This window comes from Condylostylus longicornis, unplaced genomic scaffold, assembly GCF_029603195.1.
Source record: "Condylostylus longicornis isolate FDR11 unplaced genomic scaffold, ASM2960319v2 ptg000197l, whole genome shotgun sequence".
NCBI classification, from domain to species: domain Eukaryota; kingdom Metazoa; phylum Arthropoda; class Insecta; order Diptera; family Dolichopodidae; genus Condylostylus; species Condylostylus longicornis.
Window position 1 is genome coordinate 6,227 of NW_026578165.1, and position 9,490 is coordinate 15,716.

General features: G+C 44.6%; 2 protein-coding genes and 4 non-coding genes across 6 annotated transcripts; 5 read left to right on the forward strand and 1 right to left on the reverse strand.

Annotated features, from left to right (window-relative positions):
- The first annotated feature begins 401 nt into the window (after nucleotides 1-401).
- Nucleotides 402-481, forward strand: Trnal-cag (transfer RNA leucine (anticodon CAG)). The gene has a single exon. It is a non-coding gene; the product is annotated as a tRNA-Leu (tRNA).
- Nucleotides 482-719: 238 nt separating this feature from the next.
- Trnal-cag (transfer RNA leucine (anticodon CAG)) lies at nucleotides 720-799 on the forward strand. The gene has a single exon. It is a non-coding gene; the product is annotated as a tRNA-Leu (tRNA).
- A 70-nt stretch (nucleotides 800-869) lies between these two features.
- Trnal-cag (transfer RNA leucine (anticodon CAG)) lies at nucleotides 870-949 on the forward strand. Its single transcript has one exon. It is a non-coding gene; the product is annotated as a tRNA-Leu (tRNA).
- A 79-nt stretch (nucleotides 950-1,028) lies between these two features.
- Nucleotides 1,029-1,108, forward strand: Trnal-uag (transfer RNA leucine (anticodon UAG)). The gene has a single exon. It is a non-coding gene; the product is annotated as a tRNA-Leu (tRNA).
- Nucleotides 1,109-2,219: 1,111 nt separating this feature from the next.
- Nucleotides 2,220-3,589, forward strand: LOC129616409 (uncharacterized FAD-linked oxidoreductase YitY-like). Its single transcript, XM_055532031.1, has 2 exons — nucleotides 2,220-3,327; nucleotides 3,441-3,589. The coding sequence occupies exons 1-2, from the start codon at nucleotides 2,220-2,222 to the stop codon at nucleotides 3,587-3,589; spliced, it is 1,257 nt and encodes a 418-aa protein (XP_055388006.1).
- Nucleotides 3,590-3,838: 249 nt separating this feature from the next.
- Nucleotides 3,839-5,551, reverse strand: LOC129616410 (ribose-phosphate pyrophosphokinase-like). The gene is made up of 5 exons (XM_055532032.1): nucleotides 5,026-5,551; nucleotides 4,902-4,972; nucleotides 4,432-4,589; nucleotides 4,190-4,300; nucleotides 3,839-4,127 (listed from the first exon to the last, which is right to left on the reverse strand). Exons 1-5 carry the CDS (start codon nucleotides 5,549-5,551, stop codon nucleotides 3,839-3,841), a joined length of 1,155 nt encoding a protein of 384 aa, XP_055388007.1.
- Nucleotides 5,552-9,490: the final 3,939 nt, after the last annotated feature.

The window sequence follows — 9,490 nt, forward strand, 5'->3', positions numbered from 1 at the left end:
CCTACTTTACGTGTTTGGGGGTTTTCTCATCCTCGTGGGGATTCGGGGAATCCAGTACCTTGGGCCAATCCTCTATGCCAAATCTGTGGATGGATGGTTCAATCTTACCACCGAGATTTACCGAACCTTCACGGACCTCATTGAACTCTTCGACCGCACCATCCCAACGTTTTCACTTGATTATTTTCGCCCCGACCAAGCGACAATTGCCGCCATCGTCTTTGTGACAATAATTATAATTACAGGATGGGCTTCGCTCAGTGTGGTCCGGATGAAGAACTCTTCAGGGGACAAGTTGGCCGAGTGGTCTAAGGCGCTGCGTTCAGGTCACAGTCTTTAAACTTTTCTAAAGTCTCAAAGACTCTCTTACAAAATTATTGACCAAAAATCAATCTGCATGGGACAAGTTGGCCGAGTGGTCTAAGGCGCTGCGTTCAGGTCGCAGTCCGAAAGGGCGTGGGTTCGAATCCCACACTTGTCATTATACATGCAATCAAAAACTTTTCTAAAGTCTCAAAGACTCTCTTACAAAATTATTGACCAAAAATCAATCTTCATGGGACAAGTTGGCCGAGTGGTCTAAGGCGCTGCGTTTAGGTTGCATTCCGAAAGGGCGTGGGTTTGAATCCCACACTTGTTATTATACATGCAATCAAAAACTTTTCTAAAGTCTCAAAGACTCTCTTACAAAATTATTGACCAAAAATCAATCTGCATGGGACAAGTTGGCCGAGTGGTCTAAGGCGCTGCGTTCAGGTCGCAGTCCGAAAGGGTGTGGGTTCGAATCCCACACTTGTCATTATACATGCAATCAAAAACTTCTTAAAGACTCTCTTACAAAATTATTGACCAAAAATCCATCTATAGGGGACAAGTTGGCCGAGTGGTCTAAGGCGCTGCGTTCAGGTCGCAGTCCGAAAGGGCGTGGGTTCGAATCCCACACTTGTCATTATACATGCAATCAAAAACTTTTCTAAAGTCTCAAAGACTCTCTTACAAGATTATTGACCAAAAATCAATCTGCATGGGACAAGTTGGCCGAGTGGTCTAAGGCGCTGCGTTTAGGTCGCAGTCCGAAAGGGCGTGGGTTCGAATCCCACACTTGTCATTATACATGCTTCTAAAGTCTCAAAGACTCTCTTACAAAATTATTGACCAAAAATCAATCTGTAGGGGACAAGTTGGCCGAGTGGTCTAAGGCGCTGCGTTAGCTGTCGATGCGTTCACTGTCGAAACTGATGCACCAAAGCTGCCCAGTAGGATGCCGAGTGATGATTATGATGATTCTAGGAAAGAAAATGATGCTTGTGTTCCAAAAACAACAGACTCTGAGTGAAGCAGTGTCTCTTACGTCACGCCTTGTAAATCTGAACGGCATTTTGGCGAAAATTTGAAACCTCAAACCTATGATTTAGAATATCAAGTACAGATCCGGAATTGGTTCAATTTTGAAGGGAGTCGATTCACCGAATTGTTACATTCATCACTCATCTATGAAAACGAGGTGCTTGCTGGCGTTTCAAGTCTGGATCAACGTTTGTTCAGATACACCGATGTTCAGGCAACGATCATCCGTTTGAACAAAAGTGGTATTTGTATTTTCATCATCGACACAACATACGCTAAAGTGGAATGTAAGCCCTTAATGGCTTTTCCGAGCAACAGGAAGTGAAAACGACGGAAGATATGAAGCCAATTTAATATCCTGGCAGATAGGCAACTAATGAAACGATGATTATTGGAAGCCGGTTCATTGTATTTTATTTTTAATGTTCATTTCCATGAAAATTAATTAGATTCCTGAAGTTTTGTGTAACCGCCCGGCCACAATTGCTGTGCCTGTGGATCGCACACATGAAATATTTTCTTCTCTTTCTTGTTCTTCTTCCTGATGCGTCTCAATTTCCAGTTATTAATGATATCTCACATCTAAATCCCATAACCATCGAGAAAGAAATTGTTCCAAGATTTCAAGACAATATTGTCAATGCAATTCGAGGGCATCCTGGCCCGATTTCGATTGGAGGGGGGCGTTTCAGCATGGTGAGTTGGATTTCTACAACATCTAGAGAGCTGATCCAGATCATCTTATTTTAACTATTATATATATAGACGGCAGAAGTGATTGCTCTGTCTCTAGGCAGCTGAAACATTGAATGGGAATCTCTTCATTTTTGTAGGGGGGCCAAATTGCAACCGAAGGAGCTTTGGTGATAGACATGAGGAAATTCAACCAAGTCTTGAATTACTCTAAAGAAGAGCGGTTGATTACGGTTCAAACTGGAATAACATGGAGAAAAATTATAAAATTGATCGATGCAGACAATCTATCGGTTTCGGTGATGCAGTCCTACGCGAGTTTCACAGTTGGTGGTTCACTTAGCGTGAATGTTCATGGCAGATATCGAAACCCCTTAATATCCACAGTCGAAGACATTAAGATCATCGTCGCTAATGGAACTGTGATTCAAGCAAGTCCCTTCAAGCACAGTGAACTATTCTATGGAGCAATTGGTGGCTATGGGGGTCTGGGTGTAATTACAGAGGTGACATTGAAACTGTCAGAGAACTTTAAAATGGAACGAGTATCAATTCCACTTCAGCTTAACCAATATGTTGACTTCTTTATGAAGAATCTACGAGACGACCCCAATGTGATCATGCACAATGCTCTTTTATATCCTGACAAATATTCTGAAGTTCGAGTTGTGGCGCACTTGAAAACGTTCAAGCCGTTGACAATCGTCCACCGGTTGCGCTCGAAAAAACGAGGAATTTCTATGAATCGATTTCTGACTTCAGCCATGACAAGATTGCCAGGAAGGCTGGAGATACGAAGACAGTTGCTGGACCCCGTCCGATTTTCTAAAGGCATTGTTTTGCACCGAAATTACGAAGCCACCTCCGAGACAGCAGACGTTGAGCCGCTGTTCGAAGATACAACGTTTATACTTCAAGAATATTTTGTTCCACTCACTAAATTTCAAGAGTTTGTACTTGGAATGAAATCTGTCCTTCTGCGATATAAAGTAGATGTTATGAATGTATCGATTCGACAGTCTCGTCCAGACCCAGGATCGATTCTCGCTTGGGCTACGCAAGAGGTTTTCGCATTTGTCGTGTATTACCAGCAAGAGAGAAACCAACAAACGCAAGAACAAGATCGTGTGTGGACGCGTGAGTTGATCGATGTCGTGTTATCCTGCGGCGGAAAATTCTACTTGCCGTATCAAATTCACGCAACAGAACGGCAATTTCATGAAGCATACCCACGCGCTGTCGAATTTTTTGAACTAAAAAATCAAATTGACCCCGAATATAAGTTTCGTAATAAGCTGTTCGACACCTACTATACGCCGTATTTATCCCGCATAACAAGGAGACTAACCAAATAACTCCATCTAGCTTTGTTTTGTGTTTTGTTTTTCAAAATTTAATAGTGTGTTCGTCTGTTGTGCGTAGTGCGGTTGCCAACGACACAGAAGAATTGCGAGAGACGTGCTGCTGTATTCCAAAGTTGATTTCTGTTGAATTCGAAACGCATGTACGAAAAAATTTACAGACTATTGGTGGTAATACGTTTCGATGATCTTCCGATCGAATCGTGAATCGCGGTGTAAATCGGAAAGGGGTTCTTTGCGATGGATACGACGGACCGTTTCAGCTAACAATTTCGATACGCTAATAACCCGCAGCTTTTCGCAATACAAATTCTCAGGAAGTCGAATTGTATCCGTGACAACAACTTCTCTAATCGGAGACTTGATAATACGATCTATCGCACCGCGACTAAACAGCCCTGCAGCCAGATTGAAAATATATGGGCTGGGGTCCTCAATCAGAATGGGTGCTTACCATGCGTCGCGTACATAAAAATACGACGGGCTCCAGCTTTTTTCAGGGCGTAGGCTGCGTTCACTGCTCGCTCTCCCGTGTCGATAATATCATCAACTATCACACAGTCTTTACCACTGACATCTCCAACTAGCCACTCTTCTATTTTTCTGGACGCGTTCGGAGGAGAAACACCGTTGCAAACAATACTGACTTCATTCCCTGGATTCACCGCGAATGTACCAGCTTCTTTTTGAGGTCGCTCAGCTCGATTGTTAACTACTGTTGCCATTCTAAGGACAAAATGAAAGCAACAAAATCAGAACAAAAGAGCGAGGCGGAATATCTGAGTTACCCAGCATCAAATCCCGCCTGCTGCATCCTGGACATAAATGCTTCGGCTTTTTCAGTTCCCGTGTTGTCCGTTGATATGACAACAACGGCTTTACCGAGCTCGTTCTTCCGCCTAAAGAGTTCGAGAAATCCAGACAGAAGGGCCGCGAGCTGAAACTGACTTGAGGTACTCGATAGCAAGTGACTGAGGCTGAAGACTAGCAGCAAGCAAGTGAGACAGCCAACAGGTGAATACAAGCTTACTTGGTTATAGGAATTGGAGGGAAAAACCCTTCTGCTCTGCGCAAATGAACATCAACAAATACAACTCGATCGACACCCATCGTTGTCAGAATTCGTCCCACGTCAGCCGCAGCGAACGGCTTTGATTGATCTGTCTGAGTTGTCTGACGAAAATAGCTCTGAAAGATAACGACATGAATAGACAGGAACGAACGACATGTATGCGCTGGTGGCAGACGGATCTTACCATATAAGGAAGCACAGCGGTGACGCGCTTAGCAGACGCCCTTTTCAACGCGGCAACCAAAAAGAAAAGTTCCATCAGCGAAGCCTATGGCGATAATAAATACGTCATCAAGAAACGATTCAAGTCGTACGTGAGGTGACTTGTTGGAAGAAGCCGAAGGAGCTGATTGCAGCACAAAGACGTCTTTGCCGCGAACCTGAACCGCACAATAAATTGAACGCATCTCTCAATGCTTGAAACCTACTTCATCCAAAACCTCCAGCGTTACTTCTCCATCAGCGAATCTTCCAATTTTTGAGCGTCCCAAAGGAATTCCTGGAAGAGAACTCACGTCCACACAACTCTCTTCGAACCTGTCATCAACTCACCCAAATGACTACAAATTTCCCTAGCTAGTTCAGGATTGGAGGTCCCTGTGAAAATTTGGAACCCTTCATCAACATTGCGTTCTACAAAAAAATCTGCTGCTCCATTAGCGTCATCCTCGTCATCTGATCCACGATGAACTAAAGAAGACTTCGACTTATCAGTCGATTCTTTAGATGCCTGACAGTCCGCTGTTGAAGTGGTATCGTCCCACCATCCAGACATCCCAAATGAGAGTCCTACAAGTCCCATGAAAAGCGTGAGAAGTCCTAGACGACGACTCAATTCGACAGAAGTCATGGAAGACGACTCATCAGAAATTCTGGAAGAAGCCTCAGGATCTTGTGATGAAGTAGAAAAGCTGCGAGTTGCTAAGTTGGGTGGCTGGCACGTCCTGATCCATTGTGTCAAAGGATATGATGACACAATTGGACATTGGACGCTGGCCAAAACGGACAGCTTCCTCGCTTGTCGCTGTAGACGTGCAAATGTCGTGGAACCTTTTATTAATGACGACGAGAATGCCATATGTCAAAAAAAGGTACACGACCAGTCACAGAAGCTCCAAACTATAAGTCCCACCAGAAGTCACAACCAGTGGTGTTTTTTTTGGCTGAAGGTTTTGCTCTCAAGTGTATCGCTGGCACACGATTGGATGTGAGATTGGCTCATAATTGACTTTTCAATCATGGGCAGTGTGGACAGTAAAGTTGTATATAAGGACAAACTCGACCAGTTTGTTGAAGGCGATACGCGTGTGGATGACGATGGGGTAACTGACATTCGCACTCTGATCGCAACCTTCTCTTATGTGTTTTTAGTTTTGGAATTCATTGCTGCGCGCGCCACTGGAAATGGAGGCCGTCCAGTCAATGCTGACGACCGAAAAGATTCGATCGTTGAGACAACAGCAAAGCCCGAATTTGGAGAATTTCTTCACAAGAGTGAGCATTGGATGCTAATTTATTTTACAATTGGTGTTTCAGGTGTTGAATGAATTAAGCGCGATTGTCAATCAGGGAACTCACAGCCAGGTTGCTTTGACAAAAGAAGAGCAGCAGACAGCTCTTACATGCGTTCGTTTATTAACTCGCCTCATTCCAGTTTTGTTGGAAGTTACTCCAATTCAACCTGGTGGCCCCAATGGAGTAATTGCGGATCCTGATGTCTTGCCATCTCCTGAAACAACCACCCCATCACTCGATCAATCATCACACGAGCAACAGACTCGCTCTCTTTCAATCGATGACTTCAATCGCTCGAACAAGCCGTCTGAACCTCATCTGCTTTCAGAAGCGGAGTTTCTCTACTCGCTATTTTGGCAAAGTCGTAAGTTCTTTCTCATGGATGTGCAATAATCCTTGATGGCCGGTTGTCTTCCAGGGTCAAAGCAAGGAGACACAACGCTGCACGAGAAGCCTGAGACGCCAATTCTAGCTGTGCAGGCAAGTCAGAACCCGCATGCTACTGTACGCCCTCTGTTGCTCCAGATTTTAGCCGTCCTGCAGCGGTTGCTCTTCTTGAGGGGATTCACTGTTTCCGCCCCCCGGTGTCGTCATTGCGAAGGACGAGGCTCCTCCTAAGCACAAAGTGGATACACGATTTCTATGGAAGGGCGGAGTTGGAGCGGTACAAGACACTCCAGTCCCAACAGCTGCAATGCTAAAAGCAAGAAGTGAAGTCTTACGGTGTCTTCTGGGCTGCTTATCTTCAACTCTTTATTCTGTATGGCCTTAAGTTGAAATCATCCTGCATGCAATCTCCCTTTCTTTGATATAGACTGTAGAAAATTAATCAGTCAAATTCTCCTCCTTTGTGGCTTTGGTTTGCTACCAGAGGTTACCTTCCATTTACGGCAAATCTTTATTGTTCCCTGATGAGCACTATCTTTTCTTATGACCCGTCGGCCAAAGTAAGATCCAACTCCTTGTTCTTATTGATTGATTCGTCACTTCAGGTGTTTGGGTTTTTTTCATCTGCTGAAGAGGAAGAGCTTGTTACTATCTCTCTTCAGGTTGTTATGTGTTCTGGTCGACTTCAATTTCACCGCCCAGCAGCAACAGCAGCCGTCCCAAACGCAACAAGTTGATACCAGACCCGATGGTCAACCAGGTTCCCCCAATTCTCAGAATCAGCGTCCGAATGCCCACAATCAAAGCCAGATCGCGATTGATCCTCGCAGACCAGATGAGAACGATACCGTTAAAAGGTGAGAAGACTCAGCAAGCAAAAGCTTACCAGACTTCTCTTGTGTTTCTTTAGGGGTCCTGTTCCCGTGGTTCGCAACGCGTACCGCTTAATGCTCGCCGGAATGAAACGCGATTCAGAAATTGATTTGGTGTTCAGTGGAGTCCTTCAATTATTGGCGACAGTGTCGAAGTCAAAATCATCTTACCTGCGTGGTGGGAAAGTCGTAAGTGGAATCCCCCCCTGCACCGTTGTTGCATTTCCATCTGATCACAGTTTCCTGCTTACCAAGAACTTCTTGTTTTTTTTCTGGCACATGCTCACGATCAATCCTCAATTCACACGGAGAGTCGCTTCGCGTGTAAATGCTAATAAGGTTCTCCAACCTCTACTTGTTCTACTACTTGAGAATTCTACTGTGCGTCGAACTGAAATCGAATCTGCTCCAAGATTTGAGACCGAGTCCCCCAAAACGTTGGATACAGAACAACAACGACTGCCCACCGAGAGATCGACAACATTTGATCAAGAGCGAATTGGACTTTTGCATCTTTGCAGTTTCATTTTGCTTGTTTTATCATCAGGTAACAGATTGACTGACGACTCGCACTTCTACTGTTTTGCTTCACCAGAACGCGAATTTGCTGTGGGATTGAACGCAGAGTATCAAGACAGATTTCCCCTTCCTCTTCCTGCATTCCAAGGTTCTCATGCGGATCTTCTGGTCATCGTTACCTACAGAGTCATATTGGATTCACTTGTAAGTTCATTTTGTGTCTTCCTTATTATGTTTTCAACTGCAGGGTGCTGTAGCAAATGATTCTCTCATTGATATGCTTCTCACTGTTCTGTCTAACATGTAAGCACAAGGCTCAGAGAGTTGCAATCAAAAAATACCTTTTCATCAGTTCGGCTTACGTCAAGACATTCTGTCTGGAAAGTTGTATCAGACTCCTAAATCTTCTTAGCCGTTTTTCGAAAGCGTCCTGGTTGTTCAAAGCTTCCTATCACTACCACAACGTCTTCTTCTTGCTGGATGTTTTGAACAACGCCGTTCAGTACCAATATGAAGTCAGTTGGACTCTCCTCACCACGAGTGCATTAAGTTTTGTCAGGGAAATCTTTGTTTAATATATTCAATTCTTCGGCAAAAGGACCTTTTCATAGATTTGCAAAATTTACAGTTTCCCAAATCACTTCAACACGCTCCCTCAGCGACGCCGCCAAATGGAACTGCTACTGAGCCACTGGAAACTGTACGCGTACCTCCGAGTCATTTCCAATAATATATTTCTCGCTGTTTCCAGGATCATCTCTCTCCGAGTTTAGAGTCTGAGGGATCTCTGGTTGGTTTGTCTGACTCCGCCGCTCAGTGGCTTCCAACCGAGAAGTGGTTCACTGATTGGAAATCCCGGATGCCCCTCCACACACTCCTCAGATTGATTTCGTGTCTACTGCCAATGGTGCGTCTTTTCTGAAAGTCTGGATCCGATTTTGATTTTAGGTTGAAACTGAGTGTCAAGAACGGGGGCTCATCAATCAAACTGAAGTCCTTGATTATCTTAAGCGAACAACGATGGTTGGATTACTGCCTGGTAGGAACTTGAGTTGATTCTTCAAGTCGCATCTCTGTTTATCGATCAGTCCCCCACGCCATCATTATTCGTAATTATCATCCAAATGCATACACTGGTTTGTGGTTCACTACATACACATGGAGCGTTATCTTGAAGCGAGTTAATCTGTTCGATTGCGGAGCTGTTCGCTTTCTAACGATCGATCGCTGAGCCGATAGAAGAAACTGCAGAGAATGAAGAAAATTGTGGCTCGGGTTGATTTTTTTGGGTAGTTGGTTGTATGAGCTATTTTTCGGGACGTTGTACAGTTTTGCGGTTTTGCATTGCCATGTCTCTTCCGTATCAGGCGAACTGAGGGTCTAAAAAAGAAAATCCTCGTTGCAAAAATGCGGCTTCTATCCGCAGCTTATTCGAAACCTCTTACTCGACCAGACACCCTCTCTCGACATTCCTTGGTGGCCAGCTCATGGAATCTCCAGCAGCGTCGTTGCGCCCATGGGGATCACGTGGAGAGATTTGGACTTCCTGAGAGGCATTTCGTTCCTCGACGCCGCGCTGATTACTACCCAGTACCAGGGGACGCTTCGAAGGTGTTCGATCACATGCCACATCTCTACAACAATTCATACATCCAGGAAATTTCAACATACAGTCAAAAAAACATGTGGGCATTTTATATGCACAGCGCAGGTCGGCTCTGGCA

Excerpts from the sequence above, each read along its gene's own strand:
- LOC129616409 (XM_055532031.1), top strand. The coding sequence starts at position 2,220 with ATGAGGAAATTCAACCAAGTCTTGAATTACTCTAAAGAAGAGCGGTTG. Across the intron at positions 3,328-3,440 it reads TGACCCCGAATATAAGTTTC|TGTGTTCGTCTGTTGTGCGT; the intron begins GTAATAAGCTGT and ends AAAATTTAATAG.
- LOC129616410 (XM_055532032.1), bottom strand. The coding sequence starts at position 5,551 with ATGGCATTCTCGTCGTCATTAATAAAAGGTTCCACGACATTTGCACGT. Across the intron at positions 4,301-4,431 it reads CCTCCAATTCCTATAACCAA|GCGGAAGAACGAGCTCGGTA; the intron begins GTAAGCTTGTAT and ends CGAACTCTTTAG. Across the intron at positions 4,128-4,189 it reads CAGGCGGGATTTGATGCTGG|AATGGCAACAGTAGTTAACA; the intron begins GTAACTCAGATA and ends TTTTGTCCTTAG.